The sequence below is a fragment of the Danio aesculapii genome, chromosome 9 (genome assembly GCF_903798145.1).
Source record: "Danio aesculapii chromosome 9, fDanAes4.1, whole genome shotgun sequence".
In the NCBI taxonomy this organism is placed as follows: Eukaryota; Metazoa; Chordata; class Actinopteri; order Cypriniformes; family Danionidae; genus Danio; species Danio aesculapii.
In genome coordinates this window covers 22,913,955-22,937,051 of record NC_079443.1, presented here as the reverse complement: position 1 = coordinate 22,937,051, position 23,097 = coordinate 22,913,955, and the positions used below count along the sequence as shown (strand labels likewise).

Sequence of the window (23,097 nt, the reverse complement as noted above, 5' to 3'; positions counted from 1 at the left end):
CCAGTCTCCTGTGTATTTTAGTTCCAACCCCAATTAAACACACCTGAACCAGCTAATCAAGCTTTTTCTCTATATACTAGAAACATCCAGGGAGGTCTGTTGAAGAAAGTTGGAGCTAAGCTGTGCAGAACACTGGCCCTCCAGGACCGAGTTTGGACACCTCCGGCCTATACCAATAAAAAAATACTAGCATTACTTAAACAAACTAAAACAAAAAAAAAAGAACAACAACAACAGCAATAGAAGGGGGGAAATGGTTTAATTGATATCATTGCATGCATACCTAAGTGTCACCTTCAGTGCTGTGTAGGATTCTCGAAAACTGTTGTTCTCCCTTGTTGTTACCGAATATGATGAAAGAATGTTCACATCATGATCATTATGTACAGTACAGATGTGTGAGATTGATGTACTGTAGAGATAATCTAGATCAGATCACATCCTTGTGTTTGTGCGTGAGTAGCATATAGGATACTGGGGTGATTCCTTTCCTCTGACTTTCCTCTGTGTGTTAGATGAGTCCTGGTGTGTGTGTATTTGTGTGTGTGTGTATGTAGCCGCAGGGCACGGCCCCTGCTCACTCTGACATTGATACACTGCGTTGAAGCCGAGTGCTGTGCTGCTCTACTGGGCAACAGTGGGTTTGAGACACAGGCACACATGAGAAATGACCTTCTATGAGCAGGGAAAATGGAGACGGGTGCAGGACTCAATCACTGGTGCAGAAATGATGCATGTTAACAGAGCATCTCAACTGACACGCTCTGGCCCCTACAGCGATTTAGGAACTCCCTGGAGTACACACACACACAGACATGCGCACACACTAGATAGACACTCGGCCTGTTTTCCTAGATAAACGTCATTTGCAAACTGATCATTCAGTGATGTCTTTCTATGCCCTCCCCTTCTCTGTATCTCCTTTAGATTCGGAAAGAAAAAGGAAGAGAAGAGCAAGTCGGAGACAAAAATGAATGCGCTGAAGCAGACGGCAGAGATTCTGAGCGAGGAGGAGTTGGAGAGGATGAAGGAAGAAAGAGAAAGGTGAGACTGGTGGTCATACTGTAACAGGATGGATCACTACCAATATATTGTCTATTAGGCAATATCCTAACATTAGTAGCAACTCTTTATGTCATAGAAATAAATGTCATTTTGCAAATCATACTGCAAACTTGATGTATATGAAGAGTTCAGATGCAAAACCCTCTAAATCCAGTAGACCAGGCTCCTTATCAGGCTCCTATAATTAGGTTCACAAGTTTCTTTTTATAGATAATGAAAAGGTTATTAGCCGGTAAATAAAATAACAGTTTTTTCAAAAATGTCACTTTAGACAATTCTTTGGTTTTTAACAAGGTAGATTTTCTTTTGTGTCAAAACTAGCTAAATCCACTTGTGCTTTTATTGCAAAAACCTCTAAATCCACCATACTGGGAGAAGACAGTGTAATTATTTGAAAAATCACTAAAGATGCTATTGTAAATTATTTTACTAAACATAAAACACATTACACAACTCACCTAAAATTAAAAATACATAAATCTGTCAAGTAAGTGCTGGTTCATTCCACTGTGGTAACCTCTGATAAACCAGGGACTAAGCAGAAGGAAAATGAATGAATGAAATCTGTCAAGTGCATTAATCAATAACATTAAAATTGACATTAATGAAATCTTAACAATCTGTTGTCATTTCTGATTTGTGATTTAGATTTAATGTAATTAGAACAATGTAAACATTGTAAACTAAGCTTGTTACATTCAAATAATGTAAAAACATTGTGAAACATCAATATCTATGCTACACTTCTGACTGTATATTGTGTTTCCTTTTTCTTATAATGCACAGTTTTGAGGTATGGGATGTTTTCATTTGCCATTCACTGACAGTCGGACTGGCTCATCCGGTTAATCAAACTTCATACTTTAAAATCTGAATCAAGCGGAATAAAGCAGTCTCCTCATAAAAAGCCAGGGTATCAGCGCGCTGTTACAGATAAATGTTTTAATTACTAAAATTATTAAATTTCTTGATTAATTAAATACAAAATCAATATATATGCTTTTATTTCAAGTAAATGCTTTACTTAGCAAAGATGCATTAAGTTAGCCACAAGTAACAGTTTAATATTACATAAAATATTAAAACAGTTAATAAAGGGTTTGTTTGTTTGCTTGTTTGTTTGTTTATTTATTTATTTATTTATCTATCTATTTATCTATTTAATTGTTTATTTGTATATTTCATGTTCATGTTCATCAAAGAATACAGAGGAATTCCAATTCCAAGTTTCACCAAAATGTTTTAATTATTAAAATGAATGAATGAATGAATTAATTAAAATAAAAGTTAATGTACTGTTGAAGTCAGAATTATTAACCACCATTTGAATTTTGATGACCGTAAATAATATTTGATTGGATATTTTTCAAGACACATTTTCAAGTGACATTTAAAGGCTTAACTAGGTTAACTAGGCAGGTTAGGGTAATTAGGCAAGTTATTGTATAACAATGCTTTGTTCTGTAGACTATTGAAACAAATATAGCTTAAAGCCGCTAATAGTTTCACCTACTTTTAGTTTCACCTACTTTTTTAAGGCAACTTAATTGTTTTATTTTCAATATTTTCACTTAGATTTGCAGTAACATTTTACAGTGTAGTGTAAAACATGTATAAATATGTAACTATAGTTAAGGTAAATCATAGGTAAAATGCCATCTATTGACTAGAAAAATAATCCCAGTATATTTGAGAAGAAAAGGAGAACAGTGTTCATGCACTGTGCAGAATCACAGGTTTTTATTTGTTTTATTTGTTTTAAACTTTGAACATGGCTCAAACAATCAGAATCAATGACCAGAACTATCCGTTGTTGTAATGCTACATCTAAAACAGTGGAGTCTGTCCCAATGCAGTTTTATAGGCCTAGATCCCAGGAGCTAGCACAATGAAACAGTGGCAGGTAATATCCTCCGGGAGCAAAAGAGCTTCAGGAGGAACCAAGACTCAAAGCAGGATGACTACTTCTCAGTAAACATGCATACTGTACGTCATCGAGACATCTGAGAAAGAGCACACCATCCTCAACACAGCACAAATGAGCTTTGTGTTTGTGTACAAACATCTAAAAAACACTTGAATAAGAGCTGATTCGCATATATCCGTAAACAAAAACATCTGCTGGATGTCATTCTGGTATTATATAATGATTTAGCAGTCATCTACTGCGACAATAACTGAGCTTGGTAGGAAGAACTGATGTTATCCTTGTATTAATCCACTAAGATGACTGGAATAATAATTTTATTCAAAACTACATACAATAAGAACGCAGTTATTTACAATTTTTATAAATATTATACAATTAAACATTTTGTTTTTTAACATTTAATAAATGCCGCTGTGATAAACCAAATAAATTTGACCGGTAGTGTGCATAATTTAGTTACATCACCACTGTAAATTTTTTTAATTGTTAGATATATATAAATTAAAGTTATGTTGAATAAAAAAAAATTATGTATTACGATTATGTTTGGCTTTTGACACATTATTTAAAATATATGGCTAAAAAATAGCTATCAACTTGTTTTTTTTGCTGGAGCCAGTGAAAATTTTGGCAGGGCAAGTAAAAACCTGAAACACTGGCCCGATAGGGCCAGTAGAAAAAATCCTTAGCCTTGAACTCTGAAAGTGTTCTAAAATGAAAAAGCTCCATGTTCACACTGGCATTTTTATTATGTTTCAGAAAAATATTTTCTGCTGTCACTATACAGCCTAAAACAAATGATATATGAACATTCACGCTCAAAGAGCATGCGCATATTTTGCAAGAATCTATACTTGCAGTCTACCACTTGTGTTATGTCATGAATTCAAGCAATAGGTGCACCGGAAGGCATCCTGTTCTGTTTGTGCTTTCCACTATGGTTTCGAACATCCCTACAAATGGCTGCTCCCTTAAATAGTGCACTTTTTAAGTGTATAGGAGGAATTTTGGACACAGTCCATCTATACTGAAACACAACAGCTGCATTTCTCAACTAAAATGGGGTCTTTAACATTTTAAAATGGCTCCTTTTCGTGGGTCAAAGAAAATGTTGCCATAACTAGGGATGTCCCAATCAGGTTTTTGTTTTGCCCTTGAGTCCGAGTCATTTGATTTTGAGAATCTATCGAAACCGAAACCTGATCCGATACTTCTATAATACATATCAATGAGAATAAAGAGGAGTGAAGAAACAGATCCAGGATGTTCCTTATTTTTTATTTAATTGACCTTATTGTAACATTCAACAACTCTGTTAACAACTTAACTGTCCTCAACTTAAAATACCCGGCAGGCAATCCCAAGTTTACATACTGTATCTCACAATTTGCCAGGGCAATGTTGTCGTCATCAACTTAATAATACCTCCAGACTACAGAAATACTTGCGCTTAGCGCTTCAAGCTGCTTCCGTGTTCTACTTTGTCAGCATTTAACCAATAGCGACTTTAGCGTTTTTCAACTATAGCGTTTTTCAACGAAGTGATGTGTGTGTGCGTGAACTTTGTAATGACATTGTGTGTGACTCGTTGTTGCAAATCCACAAAAAAAATGCATCAAATACTGATTGTTAAAGTTCTTAATGTAGTATTTCTCACACACGTTACGTGAGATCTGCTTCTTGAGGCAGCCGAGGGCGGCGATTGCTGACAGGCACGTGGAAACGGTGTGCAGGGAGGACTAGCTTTAAAGGGCCAGTACAAAAAAACAGCAACAACTTTTTTTCAGCTATAATATAGGCACTTCAAACATGTATAATAAATAATCTGATGGGTGTTTTGAGCTGAAACTTTACAGACACATTCTAGGGACACAAAAAACTTATATTAAATATGAAAAAAGGGGTAACCTATATGCCCTTTAAGTCCCAGACATTTTAAGAGATTTAGAACCCGGGATGTTATGGTGAAAAATTGAGTCCCAAAAAGGTGTGCCTCTGTGGGTCAACAGAGCACGTGAGACTGTCTGTGGGAGTGTTGACAGCTCTCACGCACACACAACGAAACGGGTAAACAGGAGAAGATTTTCCACTTAATTGATGGCGGATGTTTGGTTATATTGGGTGGAGCCAAAAAAATGTAAAGGATGTTAATAATCATTAATAATTAATAATAATGCCCTCCTAAGTAAAGTCTATGTGGGAAGCACTGCATTAATAAACATAGATGACAACAAATTAATAGATTAAACACACCTTACTATTTACATTAATTTGAAACCCCATGCTATTCAATGGTCAACAAAAAAAAAAGGCTTGCTTGACTGTATTGGTCAGTTAGTCATATAAAAAAGTGTTATACAGTCAGTGACCGTTTGTTAGCACCAGTCTGGCTGATCCACATGCAAATAATTGTCATGAATACAATCGAAAATGTAGCATCATTTGTAAAGGGTAAAGGATTATTTTGGTGTGGATCAGAGCCCAATTTCCAAGTACAAGCAAACCACACTAAGGATAGAAAGTCAACAGGTTCTTAAACAAATTCTCCACACAGCCCAGAACACTCTTTGTTGCCATCTAAAAAAGATTTCAGGTAAGAAAGTTACCTGCTGTATAGAAACAAAAGTGTAGTTCATTATTATATATGACTCAGCTCATGACGCACAGGGTTAGATCTCTTTATTTTTCCATCTTTTTCCATCTCGTTCACTCTTCAGGACTGACAGCTTTTTGTGGTCCATTACAGAGATGACACACAGCACTCGATTCCCTCTCTCTATATCTCTGTCTCTCGGCATGTCATGTATATTCTGCCAGAAGACAGGAGAAAAGGATATATTTAGCTGAGATGCAGGGATGTTTTTGCAGTCATTATTTTGTGTGGTGTTTGCCGAGGCTTATTTGGACTTGGAAACGTGTGAAGTGTGAGCTGGAGCCATGCTGTTTTCCTCCATATGCTCCAGAGTGGCATTTGTTCAGAGAGAGACTTTATTGACTGAGCCGGTTGTGGTTCCTGAGAGAGACAGAAAAGGGAAAGAGCGAGAGAGAAAAATCAGCTGCATGTGTCCAAAAGGTCTTTCTTGACCTTTCCGGTTGATTGTATTTTTGGAGTCATCTTTGAAAGTGTAAATAAGACTCAAGTTCTAGCAGTTGGATCATTGCTAAGTCATTGGCTCAGTTAAAAATTCACATCATATTTCCTCGTTCAGACTTAAAAAAGACAGAAACAGCCCAACAGATACAGTAGTCATGATTAGAGATGTTCCGATACCCTTTATCCCTTCCTGATAGTGATTGGCTGTGTGACGTTGCTGGATATTGGCCGGAACTGGAACACCCTGCTGTATATGCCAGTCCAGTGCATCCAAAACATGCTCAATGGGTGACATTCGGCTGACCATGCAAGAACTGGGTTGTTTTCAGCTTCTAGGAATTCTGTACAGATCCTTACAACATGGGGCTGCACATTGGTTTTCACTTTCCAACACTGATTTCATTTACTAGGCTCAGGGTATCGGCCGATACTAAGTTCTGATCTGTATCTGTTTATACAACTAACATCGTATGAATTGTTAGAATTATCTTTTAATTTATCTTTTATGGGATGTTTCACACTTTCGCGTGAACATTTTGAGTTTACTCGCTTTATTCGCTTGTCAAATTCACTTTACAATAGACGTGGATTCGCATCATAGGCAGGGCTTCTGTCGGCTCGGTGACTCTATCCTCGTTGCTAAATAGCTAACATGGATTTTATTGAGAGAATAGCTGGGTTTATGTGCTTTAGGAGGGCTGATAAACAGCGTTGATTCATTTTGAGCCGTGTCTGAGTCCACTAGATCCATTCAGAGGTGCACCCAGCTCTGTGAGTTCATCAACTCCTCCAGAAACTATACCTGGATGATGGAAGCTTTCAGCTGTGTTTCCGACTGAGCCAAGCCCTGTTTAATGAACTGTTGTCCGGTGTCAGCGAGAGGATTTTCCCCTGGAACACCAACAACAGGCACTACAACATAATCACACATAATCACATGATAAACTGCAGCTTTAAATGCAGTCACAAATCTATTACTGTAAATTAAAAAGGGTATTTTATTTTTACATAATAACTTTATAAAAACAGTTCAGCAAATAAATATAAGAATATAAAAAATGTAATATAATATTATAAGAAAACAATGTCTTTAAAACTTGTTTTGTTGCATTTCAGTTTTTAAATACAAAAGTACAATGAGCTGGTCACCCAAAACAATAAACTCCATTATATTGTATGCTATCTATATCCTTCATTGGTTGTTTGTTTGTTTGTTTGTTTGTTTGTTTGTTTGTTTGTTTGTTTTTTGAAAACATTTTTCTTTGATTGAATGAAGCTTCCTATCTTTGATGATTCTGCCACAGCTTAGCGTTCTGTGCGCAAGCTTTAGTGAAAAACTAACACGTTCAGCAGGATGACGCATTTTGAAATCTTTAAGTTACTCGTGTCAAAGTTGCTAATATTTGTGCCACATGTTGCATTTATACTGGCTGGTTGGTTAAAGTCTATAATATTGCAAAACATCAGACATACGTTGTTTTAATTTCTTCTTTGCACAACTTTTCTTTGTTTGCTTTTTTAACAGTGAAGAAAATTTCTGGATTGCAGTGTTAAGCGAAGCTAGCGGACATAACTATATGTCTTGTGGTAACACTTTATAATAATGGTCTATTAGTTAATGTTAGGTAATGATTTTAGTAACATTAAGTATGAGTAATCTTGTAAGTCATTTATTAATCATAGTTCAACATTACCTAATGCATTATTAAAATCAAAGTTGCGCTTGTTGACATTAGTTAATGCACTGGTTTATCAGTATTTCACTTAAATAATGTTAACTAACATTAACAAAGATGCATAAATACTATAATAAAAGTATTACTAATTGTTTGTTCATTTTAATAAATACATTAACTAACATTAACTAATAGACCATTATTTTAAAGTGTTAAGTGAACACATTGGTTTATGGGTTCAAGTACTTGCAGTTACCCATGCCAGGATTGCATTTCCGATATTAATAGCGGAATTGGAACAACCCTAGTCTTGATTGATGTAGCTTAAAATGTGCTTTTTCTGTATTACAGAATTGAGGCCAAACACCAGGAATTGAGGGAGCGCCAGGTTCGAGATCGCTTCTCCCCTCCTGATTTGGAGGACGATGACCTGGACCCAAACTACGCTCGCATCAACAACTTCAAGGAGCGTGGATCACCTTCTCAGCCACTCTACGGGAACCGCAGCCCCTCCCCGCAGAGACCCCCGGCCCCAGTGTCCCACAGCAGAGAACCATCTACTGAAGACCCACTGGATGGCCTGTATGCCAAAGTCAACAAACAACGGAGCCCTCCACCTCCTGCTGCGGACAGGTAGATAAAATGCATACATCAGAAAGATGTTCAGAGTCATGTAATGTAGAGGTAAGACAACTGACATCTATTGCAAATCAATGCATAGTGTTTAGTTTGAGTCAGTTCAAAACAGTTCTTTTAATCAATTCACCTTTATTTGTATAGCGCTTATACAATGTAGATTGTGTCAAAGCAGCTTCACATAAAAGGTCATAGTAAATAGGAACAGTGTAGTTCAGTTTTTAGTGTTTAAGTTCAGTTCAGTTTAGCTCAGTTCAGTGTGGTTTAATAATCACTACTGAGAGTCCAAACACTGAAGAGCAAATCCAACAATGCGCAGCTCTATAGATCCCGAACCATGCAAGCCAGTGGCGACAGAGGAGAGGGAAAAAAAAACTTCACTAATGGCGAAAGTGAATAAAAAAACCTTGAGAGAAACCAGGCTCAGTTGGGCACGACCATTTTAATTTCTCCGCTGGCCAAACGTCTTGTGCAGAGCTGCAGTCTCAGTGGCGGAGGCTGGAAGACTCGTCTGTCTCTGGAGCGTCACAGGAATCAGTCTCATGTTCTCCACTCTTCCATGACCACCACAGTAGCTGCTCAGGATACGGCCTGGTCCAGGATATGGGAACTTTGGGATCATCTCGTCGTTGGTCTTGGATCGAGTCAGTGACTCTGCATAGTCTGAGGGCCTCGGGAAGAGTATCCCCAGTAATCACCAAAAATGCAAAAGTTATTATATATATGTGTATATATATATATATATAAACAAATATATATATATATATATATATATATATATATATATATATATATATATATATATATATATATATATATATATATATATATATATATATATATATATATATATATATATATATATATATATATATACACACACACACACACACATAGTTCAAGTCAGAATTAGTAGCCCCCGCTTCCAGTGGGTGTAGCTTCTTACATTCAGAGAAGGCCACTCAGTTTTGGAATACAGTTCACACTGGTGAGTCTATGACAGCCTGTAACAAACCTCAGAGCACTGTAATGAACAGAGTTTAAAGCTAAAGACATTTGGTTAAAGCATTCATATATAAAGCATCACCATAGTCAATCCATGGTAAAAAATGTTGCAGACACCAAATGTTTAGGAACTTTAAGAGAAAAGCAGGATCCATTTTAATACTAAAACCCAAGCTTAACTCTCAATTTGCCAACCATATTTTCTATGTGTGTTTTGAAGAAAAACTCCCAATCAAGTAAAAACCTAAATACTTACAACTGGACATTAAATTTATTTACTTTAAAAGTTCACTTCAAGAATGAACACGGCCTTGATGATTTTGAACAGACTTTAGGTTTACACTATAAATAAATAAATAAATAAATAAATAAATAAATAAAGCTTGTTTATTGGTATCAGACATTCCATGAAGAATCTTTAGCACCCATAGAACATTGCCATTGAATAAAAGTTTATTGATAGTCGAAATATGTTTTAGATTATTTAGATAATCTTTGCATGAAGAAAAAACTTCTCTGTTATGAAGATTTGACTCATTGGGGCAACCAAAATGGGTTCTACGAAGGCATATTTAATCCCAATCCCCTTTTGCAACCATTTAAAAGAGATGTAACTGCAACAAGTAAGCATTTGCAGCATGAACCAACACCTGGAATGGATTTTGTAAGTGAATTTCCAAAGGATTGTTTTGATTGCTGAAGGATTAAAGTACATATTGTAAAGGCTTTCATTTATTATTTATTTTATCTATAGTTTTCATGTGATTATGGAAGATCTGAAGAGATCTGATCAGTGTCTTAACTGTTGAGCGTAGGGGTGGGCAGCCAAGTTATTATATCATCGTATGAGTAATTTTACATCCGTTTTTTGCTGGAAAAGAACAAAAAATGGTTTATGTAACAAATCACCACTCTGTATTGTCTATTGATGAGCAGAAGAGGTAACCCAAAACTTTTGAACTGTACTGTACTTAAATCTTATCACTAACATCTGAACAAGCCATCTGACAAAAGTGCTTTATGCTTATTTAAAGCTGAACGATGTGATTGGATGAGTCACATATGAAGCTCTTATATATGCACACCTGTGGTGCATGTCAACTGAATGCAATTTTAATAAACCAAGTTGCTCAGCAACCATAAAGAACCCATAATGCCCAGTAACACTCTTTAATAACAAGGTCTTCCTCGCCTTGACTTGTAATTCTCATAACCTTAAGACACTTGTAAACCCAGAAGAGCTGCTCTAATATTGATTCTCTCCTTTTTTCTTGACACATAAGCTCCAGTTCAGCTCGGTCAGGAATATCTGGAATATGACAATGTATTATAGATACCTAAATATATTGGTCTCATAGAATGCCAAAAATGTAATGCTTAATATCTCAAAACTGATGTCAGAGTCTAATTCCAAAGGTGCAATTTTATATTTAGACATGTCATACATTTCCCCATATGAAACACTGTATAGCCAGGTTATTCCTCCAGCCTCAGGTTTTGATAAATAATCTGTTTCATTTCCCCACCTCTGGCTTCTCACAGTCCGCCGGTTTGAATAATGCTTCATTTCCATCCCCTGCTCTGCATAAGGGGAGTATTTTGAGTGAATTCATGCTGATAAGCTGCTGATGGGTAAATTGAGGATGTGAATGAGAGCGGCATCAGTGACTCCGGTGTCAGTGTGGGCACGCTTTCGTGTCATTTGAAGAGTTTGTTAAACGGGAGAGTTGCTGTTGTATGGCCAGGGTCTGATTTAAAAGCGCCCTCTGAGAGTCATTAAAGCGGCTCGGTTATTTAGACGGACAGACAGTTTAACACACAGCCTGCTGCTCACCACTGTCATAAAAAAGTGTCGCTTAGTTTGTGGAGTGGCTGGTGAAGTACAGCAGGACTCTGTGCTTTTATGGCATAACGTTTTGGGAGTCATTTTTGCTTTTTGAATAATTCAGTTGTGTGTATTTTATTTATTTAATATTTTATTTTATTTTATTTTATTTTATTTTATTTTATTTTATTTTATTTGAAAATTTTTATAATGTCATATTAAAATGATATTGTTCTCCTTGTAATCTAAAAAATAAATAAATCTATAAAATAACTTTGCCATGAGCATATCAGGGAAATGAATCATGTTCAGTAAGGATGAACCGAAATGAAAGTTTTGGGTTCACTTGGCTGTAAAATGAAACCAAAAATGCTTTGTGGTAATTGTTAATTATTTTATTTTATAAAATAAAGTAATTATGCATTTTATTTAACTTATTAAATTATAATAAAAAAAAAAACACAAGCCATTAAAACAACAGTATTTCTCGAGAGTGAACAAGGCATCATTTTACCAGCAGTGGCATAACAGCACAGTGGCAGGTAGTATACTACATAAACATCATTATTTGAGCAGAATCAATTTCTTTTGTGGTGAGCTTGTGCGGTGCATAGATAAGTATCTGGTTACATGAGAATTTTCTAGGTTTTTGGAACTTTGACAATTGCTCTTGCTCTTTGGTCAGCACAGAAACTGGCCTAGCTATTGAAATTGACTTTAATATTATCACTTCATAGTTCAGAACTTTCTGTGTCCGGTGTAAAAGCAGCTTCACACTGAGTAGACACTACAACTGAAAGGAGAGTGAAACCAGCGTGTTGACCTTTTTTAGCTCATATTTTCTTTAGGTTGAAAGACCATTTTCTGCAAATAATTAATGACGTCCAAAAATTTGGTGCATCCTTAATGTCCAGTCTCTTGTAAGTTACATGTGCATGAGTGTAAGCATTAAAAAGAAGTTAATAGCTGCAGTTCACTTAACAGTTTCACTTGTAATAAGGCTTCCTACATATAGTCTCTTTAAAGCAATAGTTCACGCAAAAATGACAATTCTGTCATCCTTTATTCTCCCTTCACTTGATCTAAAGCTGTTTAAATTTCTTTAAATTTCTTGACTTGTCAATCATTCTCCAGTCCTCCATTGGCCTCACCCATATGTACATCCTCTTTTTCTATGAATTCTCTGCACAACAATAAAAGGATAAATCTTCTCAACTTGACATATTCTATGTTAAGTTTCAACCCATCTCTGCTCACAGGAAGTTTACCTGACAATCAGGCCTTTGCATTACTATCAGCTTCATCTACTTCTGCAAAAATGCTTCATTGGTATGCAAGGCATATCACACTCGAGAGAAGAAGTTTGCTCAATATATCACCTTTAAGCAAAACAAATACAATTGTTTAATGAAAAGAAAAAGAGACAAAAATAATAAAAAAAAATATATTCCTTTTTCCAAACATTCTATTGAACATAAAAGAAGGTATTTTGAAATTTTGTCTTTTACAACCAGTAAGCATTAACTGCATTTCATTCTAGTTTTTTTTTTTTTTTTTTTTTACTATAGATGTCAATGGCTATCAGTTTTCAGATTTCTTAAAAAAATTATTTATTCAACAGCAGTCTTTGCAAATTCTATGTATGCTTGGTCTAGAAAAAACTGTAGAGAGTGCTTTGCATTGAAGTCTGTGAACACTTAAATAGCGAAAGCAATTAAAACTGGCTTTGGTGAGTAAATAAAGCTGAGCTACTCTCCAGTGTGGTAAATCAGGTAATAAATTATATTATTCATGGTTTAACAGTCAGTGACATAAAACAAGATTATCTGAATGTATTTGGTTTATTTTCTTTGTAAAAGCCATGATTAGTAATTACTCTAATTACTACATTAACAAAGTTGACCGTATGTAACAGAATTGGTAGTAACAGAGATGCTGAGCAATACTATAAAGTATTGTCAAAGCTAATATATATATATATATATATATATATATATGTGTGTGTGTGTGTGTGTGTATATATATATATATATATATATATATGTGTGTGTGTGTGTGTGTATATATATATATATATATATATATATATATATATATATATATGTGTGTGTGTGTGTGTGTGTATATATATATATATATATATATGTGTGTGTGTATATACAGTTGAAGTCAGAATTATTAGCCCCCATGTTTGTTTTTCCCCAATTTCTGTTTAACGAAGAAAAAAATTTTTCAACACATTTCTGAACATAATGATGGTTTGTTCTGCGGACTATCAAAAAAACAAACAAAAATGAAAGGCTTAAAGGGGCTAATAATTTTGTCCTTAAAATGTTTTTTTTTTTTAATAAAAACTGCTTTTATTCTAGCTGAAATAAAACAAATAAGACTTTCTCCAGAAGAAAAAAACATCATCCGACACACTGCGAAAATGTCCTTGCTCTGTCAAACATCATTTGGGAAATATTTCTAAAAGAAAAAAAAGAAACAACGAAGTGTAATCGATGTCTTATATATATATAGTTGAAGTCATAATTATTAGCCCCCCTTTGAATTTTATATATATATTGCCTATCAAAGACATCGATTACACTTCGTTGTTTCTTTAAATAATAAAAAAAACATTTATTTTAAATAGTTATGTTAAAATAAAAGCTGTCTTACCCTAATATGCAATTAATTAATAAATGTATTTATTTATTTATTTATTTATTTATTTATTTATTTATTTATTTATTTATGTTTGTACTTATTTATTTAAATGAATGCATGATTGATACAAAACCAGCTTAAAAAATGACTGTCAAAACCATCCTAATGCAAGTGAGTTGAGCAATTTAAATCTGGCACATCAACCTCATCTAACCTCCCAATTCCAGAGCCCTTTGTTTGGCTCTCTCCATGCTTCCTTTCATCTTATCACACTGTAAAGGAGAGGCAGAGTGGTGGGCAGGTGAAGGACAAGGGGAATGTGCTGAGAGAAAAGAGTGAGGGGCTCTTGAGGGTCTCCTCACGAGAAAGAGAGAGAGAGAGGAGACCAGGGAGCAGAGAAAGGGTCTATTTGGCATTGGCTGTGAGAAGAAGGGTCCGCAGCGAGAAGCTCCTTCAGCCCTGAAGAGGCCCAGTGCTCTCTATGTGGAAAGTTACTATAACAACCAGACTCTCCAGAGCTCTGCTCCACTCCAATTAAAAAATAATCATTGTTCCCTCCAGAGATAGAGAGAGATGGGGGAGACAGGTGGCTTGCTTTCTGCACAGGGGCCGCACAGTCCTTTAGAGACCAACGGAGAGCTGCAGATTGCCAACCTGTGCCTCTACATTTCCAAAAACACTTTTAGAGACAAACATATGGGGGAATCAGTTTTGTAAGGTGGTTTTCCAATAGTGGTTCAGGTGGTAGGTTTGCTGAAAGTAATGTTATCACCTTGATGTTGTAAAATTGTATATTTCTTCTCGTTAACAGCCCGCTGTCACTTCCAGTAACGAAAATTAGTGCAAAATTACAATTCAGGGTTGAAATCTGCAATTCTGGATGTACTTGGCCAAAAAAATACAAATTAAACTGAAAATTAATTGTAATGCTTAAAATGTATTATTTAATTAAGTAATATAAGGTAATTTAGTAAGAGTTTGTTTCCCAGAACGGTGCTGGTTGTGGTTGGATATGTAAAACATATGCCAGAGTAGTTGCCGGTTCATTCCGCTTTGGCAAATCAAAGTCGAAGGAAAATTAATAAAATGAATAGTAAGACTTTTTTAATTTTAATTCTAAAACTTAAATTATACTGATAAAAAAAAAAAATTAAAATAAGAATATATATATATATATATATATATATATATATATATATATATATATATATATATATATATAGTTGAAGTCATAATTATTAGCCCCCCTTTGAATTTTATATATATATTTGAATTTTATATATATATATACAGTATATATATATATATATATTCTTATTTAAAAATTTTTTTTAATCAGTATAATTTAAGTTTTAGAATTAAAATTAAAAAAGTCTTACTATTTATTTTATTAATTTTCCTTCGACTTAGTCTTTGATTTGCCAAAGCGGAATGAACCGGCAACTACTCTGGCATATGTTTTACATATCCAGCCAACTAATTCTCATTAGATTATAAGTTGACTGTTAGGTTGAAATTGGAGTTGGGTTTAGGGTAAGTTGACATGTACTTGCAAAGATTCTTATAGTCAGTTAAATGTCTGTTGAAGGAGCAGTATCAACAGATATTAAGCAGACAGTCTACTAATACTCAAATGGACCATCAAAATAAAGTGTTACCCTTAAAGATAGTTACTACAGCTAAAATAAAGACTTAAGAATACAATGCTGGTCTTAAACTGTGTTTCTGATTGTAATTAAGCTAAACTTGCAAGTAAAATATATAACTTTAAGCTTTGCTAAGTAAGAAAAAAGATAAATAATCTTAAAAGCATCATAATAATTCGACACAATCTGATCTTGCATATCATTGCATTCTTAAAATACGATCAATAATTTTGTTTTGGCTAGAAATTAGATTATAACTCTAGATAATATGTTTTTGCAGGTACAGTAGTGGTTGATAGTAGAAAAGAAATGTACAGTTTCAGACCATCACACATTCGACAACCCTCCAGCCTGAACCACTGTAGAAAAAAAGTAGAAGAAAAAAACACCTTACAGTTTGATAAGAAAGGGAAAAGGTCTACAGGTTTGGCCACTATTCGTTCTGCACTTTACCTCACTGTATGAATCCTGTGTCCTGGATGTGCTCGGAAACAATAGCCCTCACACTGCACTAAGCAAACAGTCCTCTAGTCTTCAATGTAAGCTCACCAGGGTCAGTCCAAAACACGGCACAAACCCATCAAGAGCTTCTCCACAGGTTACCAAAGTCCACTTAAGCCCCCCATCAGCAGCCATTGTGCCTAGATACCCCAACTAAAAGATATATATATATATATATATAAAACACAGTATTAGGGCTCTTTCCCCTCCTCGTCTCAACATGTACCCTCCACCTCCTCCTTCCCTTCTTACTTGAGGCCTGGAGAGCAGCCTCGCCATCAAAATAATTATAGAAATCACTAGATGGAGAAAGAAAAGCTTTTAGTGTTGGTTGTGTGAGTGCTGGAGTGCTTTTCTGCCCGTTAATTAATCAGCCATTCTGCTGAGCTGAATGAGAGCTGCAGGCGCGTCGTTCGGCTGCTTTTAAAGAGTGCCAGCCCCGCTCCCTTAAGTGTCTCCCCGTATCTGCGAAACCCCTTTCCCTGGCCTGACACCGCTTCTCTTGCTCTCGCATTCACCAGCTCAACTCCTGCAATGAGGGTTTAATGTGTTTACATTTTCCTGCCTGAAAGAAATGTAGGTAACCGTGTTAAAAACGGGCCTAATGGTTGACCAGTCATCCCAATCAACTGACTAATCAAGGATTCGGTGTTATATTTTGGTATAATATAATATAATATAATATAATATAATATAATATAATATAATATAATATAATATAATATAATATAATATAATATAATATGATATAATATAATATAATATAATATAATATAATGTGATATAATAAAATATAATATAATATAATATAATATAATATAATATAATATAATATAATATACTATAATATACTATAATAAAATATAATATGATATAATATAATATAATGTGATATAATAAAATATAATATAATATAATATAATATAATATAATATAATATAATATAATATGATGTGATATAATAAAATATAATATGATATAATATAATATAATATAATATAATATAATATAATATAATATAATATAATATAATATAATATAATATGATGTGATATAATAAAATATAATATGATATAATATAATATAATATAATATAATATAATATAATATAATATAATATAATATAATATAATATAATATAATATAATATAATATAATATAATATAATATAATATAATATAATATAATAGTGTATGTGTGTGAGTGGGGGTAGGTGTGTGTTTCCCAGTGGTGGGTAGCAGCTGTAAGGGCAGCCGTTGCGTAAAAACATATGCTGGATAAGTTATGATCCTCAGAGATTTTGGTCCATATTGACATGATAGCATCACACAGTTGCTGCAGATTTGTCGGCTGCACATCCATGATGCCAATCTCTTTTTCCACCACATCCCAAAGGTGCTCTATTGGTTTGAGATCTGGTAACTGTGGAGTGAGTGAGTGAGTGTGTGAGTGAGTGAGTGAATGAATGAATGAATGAATGAATGAAAGTGTGCCAAGAGAATATCCCCTACACTATTACACCACCAGCAGCAGTCTGAATAGTTGATACAAGGCAGGATGGATCCATGCTTTCATGTTTTTGACACAGAATTCTGACCCTACCATTCGAATGTCACAGCAGAAATCGAGACTCATCAGACCAGGCAACATTTTTCCAATCTTCTTTTGTCCAATTTTGGTGAGCCTGTGTGAATTGTAGCCTCAGTTTCCTGTTCTTAGCTGACAGGAGTGGCACCTGGTGCGGTCTTCTGCTGCTGTAGCCCATCTGCCTCAAGGTTCGATGTGTTGTACGTTCAGAGATGCTCTTCTGCATACCTCGGTTGTAACAAGTAGTTATTTGAGTTACTGTTGCCTTTCTATCAGCTCAAACCAGTCTGGCCATTCTCCTCTGACCTCTGGCATCAACAAGGCATTGCGCCCATAGAACTGCCGCTCACTGGATATTTTCTTTTTTTTTTTGGACCATTCTCTTTAAACACCAGAGATGGTTGTGCGTGAAAATCCCAGTAGATCAGCAGTTTCTGAAATACTTATACCAACCCGTCTGGCACCAACAACCATGCCACCTTCAAAGTCGCTTAAATCACCTTTCTTCCCCATTCTGATGCTCAGTTTGAACAGCAGCAGATCGTTTTTAACATGTCTACATGCCTAAATGCATTGAGCTGCTGCCATATGATTGGCTGATTAGAAATTCACTTAACGAGCAGTTAGACAGGTGTACCTAATAAAATGGCCAGCTGATTTAAAATATTTTAAGCTGGTAACTTTGTCACATTGTTTTGCAGGAAATGGTTTTTAAAAGTTTAATATCTGAATGAAGCAATTCAAGACTCAAAATATAGTTTCAATGATAAGTAAAATCCACTGTGAGTCAATATGAAATATGGATTTATTAAACCTGGAAAAAGTAACTCTGCGAATAAGGTATTTGCATTCTGTAAGTTTGGAAAAATACACTGTATAGCAAGCTTATAGTGCTTCATTGTTCGTTTTGAGATCTTGCGCATTTTTTCCCCCTTTTTTGTGCCTGAAAGTTCAGACCTCATGTGAATAGGCTTTTGAAATACTCCGAATAAAAGGTGCATAGAGGTGGAAGTGTCTTCTGGTTTGTAGGTTCTCCGGGTCCTTATGATTCATCTGGCCTAATCTGGAGAACCGGACAAGTGCTACTCATGCGTTCCGCCCCTCAGCTTTTCTCTTCCTCTCAATGCACTTCCCTCATTCTATTTTTCCCCTTTTTCATTCTGCATTTCCTCCTCTCATATTTGTTCAAGAACTTCCTGCCTGTCACTCATTGAAGAAAAGCAATTCCACATCTTTCTCCCATTGAGGCACGTATAAGAAAAAAAGAAGAAAGAAAAAAAAAGCATGCACACTCAAACGCGCACACTCGCACAAAGCATTCACTTAGCGCTTTTCTTCTGGATGCATCTTGTAGCTTAGCAACAAGTCATGCCGCTGCATACTGTGCTGTTCTGTTTTTGGAAACAGGAGGATGTGAAAGCTTATTTCTAAAAAGCCGAAATGGCGGATTGGCTTAAATTATATTCACCTCATTATTCCATCTCGGCTTGATTGAACTGAAAGGGAAATGCTTTATTTTCTTGCTTTTTCAGACCGAAGGTGCACAATTTTAGAATTGAGGGTTGAGGATGGAAGACTTGATTACTGTCTTGCTCTTATATGCGTATTTGCCTTCCAAAAATGCTCTCTGAATGCGTTTACAATGGCTGAACCAGTGTGACTGCTGTTTTAATGAAATGGTCCAGGCTCAAATTGAGCTTCACCTGCAATCGAGAGGACGCAGTAGGGTTCGGCGTACGTTGATGGCCTGTCTAAATAATGTTACACCAGCCAAAGTACTTCTAATTATTTCTTCAATTGCAGATGGCATGTAAAAAGTGCAGTCACTTCTGGTTAGGGAGCCCAGGAGCCGACCTGTCATTGCGGGCTATCTTTTGTTGTCAAATTTCATTTCGGAAAATGTCCACTAATTACAGAGCCGAAGCCTGCAGCAAAATTACTCAAGGGGAGAGTTGTGGGAAATTGATAGGTCTGGTCCTTTCTGCTCTTTGTCCAGACGCGGATGTGTCCATCAGGTCTTTCTTGTCTGTGTGATGTGGGTCATGTTTCATCTGAATGTTGAGGGAATGAGGGTGGACTTTGTCTCGTCTGATATGAGTGATTGAATTAATCCATGTGACACTTAACGCTGTCTTATTAGGTGGATGGTGAATGGTCAACAAAGTGTTTAGCTCTGGGAAAATACTAAATAGCTAAACAAAAGTTGATCTAGTGACTGTGTATGTTGCTGCATCCCATCTTTTTGTCTTACTCACTAAAAAGTTCTGTTTTTTTTTTTTTTTTTACAATTGTTGTTTTTTTTAACAACGTTTTTTAACAATGTGTCCACTGTGTAGCAGACATTGAAACAAAGCTCTATGTGCCAATATGTGTTGTGAAAACTACATCTAACAATGTTTTTCACACATTCATACATTTTATTTTATTCATTCATTCATTCATTTTCCTTAGGCTTAGTCCCTTATTTATCAGGGGTCTCCACAGCAGAATGAACCGCCAACTATTCCGGCATATGCTTTATGCAACGGATGCCCTTCTGGCCAAAACCCAGTACTGGGAAACACCTATAAAATCTCACATTCACACACACACACACACACACACACACACACACACACACACACGCATACACAATGGACAATTTAGTTTGTCCAATTTCATAGCACATCTTTGGACTGGAGGAAACCGGAGCACCCAAAGGAAACCCACGCGAACATGGGGAGAACATGCAAACTCCACACATTTTATTTATTTATTTATTTATTTTTTTTTTTTTGCATTTTATTTACAGCAATTTTAGTCTCAGTACAAAGCCATGAGTTTGCCTATGTTGCTGGAATGTGCAGAAACATTTTTGTTCATGTTCCACCATAGACCACAAAGTCATACTTGAAAGGGTATATTTCTGGCAGTAGCCAAAATATATTGGATGTTTTAAAAATGATTAGAAAAGATCATCTTCCATGAAGTCATTTAGTAAATTTCCTACCAAAAATGAATTAAAAATCATTTTTTTATTAGTGTGCATTGCTTAGATATTAACTTATTAATTTATCAGTACTTTGATCAGTTTAAACCTTTAGATTACAGTTGTTCACATAGTATATCTTGGCAATTAATTATCTTGGTTTTTTATGTATTATTTTTAAGTTATATTATAATATATTATAAGTTAAATGAAGCTAAATGTAATGTTGTCCACAAAATGAATGATAATTTATCCATACAGTATTTGTTGCAGGTTATGTTCTGATATTAACGGTAGTTCTAATAAACTTTGTTGACATATGGCATTGACATTGTTTTTAATAATGAAATGGAGACAATTTTGAAATAATTTTGAAAGAATTTTGAAAAAGGCTGGTGCTAGAACACCCAAAGCCACCTTTTTGTAAATAAGCTAAGTCCGCGAAGTGTTTTTTGTTGTTGTTGTTGTTGTTTTGTTTAGTACAAGCAATAAAACGGGAAACTCTTATATGAAAATAATATATTTATATAAGCTATAGGTGTCACAATCACCAGCGATCTGGTTCACACAGATCGCTGGAGAACTACAAATCCCATCTTACCTGTTCACACACACCAGTTGCAGTTCACATTGCGCACACACAGATGGAAGCTCATCACGGACTAATTTGAGGACTGTTTAAAAAGCTCACACACACATTCTGTTTCCAGTAGCATTTATAAGCATGTAATCCCGTCTAGTCATTCCGTGTATCGATTCTTGCCTTGTTTTCCATGTCTTGGTTCTCTGCCAACTTACCTGACAATTTAGCTGTTTAGACTATGCCTTTGGATTGACTGTATGCTCCTGTTTTGCTTCTGTGTTGACCATCGCCTGTTTTACGACTCTAAATAAAACTGCATGTGGGTCCCCAACTCCGTTATCAGCATCCTTCCGTGACAATAGAATACCTGAGGGTGTTCTACACTCTTAAAAGATGAAGGTTCCAAAATACAGTCTTTACAGCGAAGCTATTATAGAATATTCCGGTTTCTTGGCCAAACATTTAGAGAATTGTCATTTATAGAACCAATTATTTCTTAGACTGAAGAACATTCTAATAATACATACAACCCTTTTCTACAAAAATAAGATATCAATTTGTGGAATGAAAATGTGTTTCATTGATTCCAGCAAATAATCTTTAGTTTAAGAGTGTATTGTGAATTGAATCATGCCTCAATGTGTAGCATGACCTTTCATACTTGAATCCAGAGATCATCTTTGGCCCCTCAGGGTTTTGGTGTTTAGTAAATTCAGTTTTCAATGTCTTTTCTTCAGCCAGTTTCTCAGATGTACTTACCCACTCAAGCTGTCGTCGTTGGCCTGGGGTAATATGGTAATAATGTGTGTTAAACAGCCATGATAAAGAGTGCTTGAATGGAATTGATTTTTGATTTGGGAGCGTGTGATTGACAGAAGCATGCCGATTATCAACCAGATGAGCTTCTCTGAATCAAATTGCTGGATTACATCAAGATTCCCCCCGACAGCCCTCAGTGTGTTTCACATGCGGACCTCTGTGTGTGTGTCTGTGTGTTCTAGTTTTTATATCCCACTGGGTACTTAAACCTGAATGCACACAGACGCACAGGACTTGAGTCACCGTGGGGACCTAAATTGAGGTCCTTAAGGGTAAAAAGCTTTTAAATCATACAGAATTAAGCATTTTGACAATTTAAAAGGCAGCTTTTGGTGTCTCCGGAGAAGTTTCAGCTCAAAATACCCATCAGGTAATTTATTATAGCCTCCAGAATCTGCTCATTTTTGTGTCTGAGTACATTGTAACTGTTTTTGTAGCCTGCGGCTTTAAATCTGAATGAGCTACCTCTCCCCACCCACTGTTTCTACGTGCATGTCTGCTTCTCATTATGTGTTGCATCAGATAAACAGATACACAGTGACAGAGACAGACTTGAATGAAGCTGAAATACAGCTCATTAGTCAAAAATACAGAGCAAGTTTATTTGATGTATCTGTGGTGGAGTTTATTCAGGCCTTTCTGAAATGGTGAGGCTCACACAAATGCTATTTGCAGTACACACACACACACACACACACACACACACACACACACACACACACACACACACAAATGAGTGTTTACTGACACATTAGATAGCGATTTTACTTTCTTAATTAAAAACATGTTCTGTTTTTAAAATGTTATAATCTTATAAAACTTATCAAAATCACAGATAGTTAGAACAGATAGTTTTATCCCTGTTTCTTACCAAAACAATGTCCTGTGGACATGTTTATGCATGTTATTATAGAAACATGGTGCCTATCAACCAATTCGGTGGGTGGGGAAAAGTGCACTCCTGTGTCATGTGCGGTGGGCTTCAAAATCACTGGGATTTGGGTCCTAGTTTTACATCAGGAAATTTTAAAAAATAAACTTGTTGTGTTTATATCACTCCAATATGACCAAGGTTATTATAGTTAACAAAAACAAACGAAAACTAAAATG

The 23,097-nt window shown here is 35.4% G+C and overlaps 1 protein-coding gene across 1 annotated transcript in view; it reads left to right on the top strand.

The window, feature by feature from the left end:
* The window catches only part of pard3bb (par-3 family cell polarity regulator beta b), a 641,621-nt gene that overhangs the window by 477,671 nt on the left and 140,853 nt on the right, over nt 1-23,097 (top strand). Inside the window, exons 19-20 of the mRNA XM_056465228.1 lie at nt 928-1,044; nt 8,117-8,398. Coding sequence (XP_056321203.1) covers nt 928-1,044; nt 8,117-8,398 — 399 coding nt within the window. The remainder of the gene's footprint in view (nt 1-927; nt 1,045-8,116; nt 8,399-23,097) is intronic.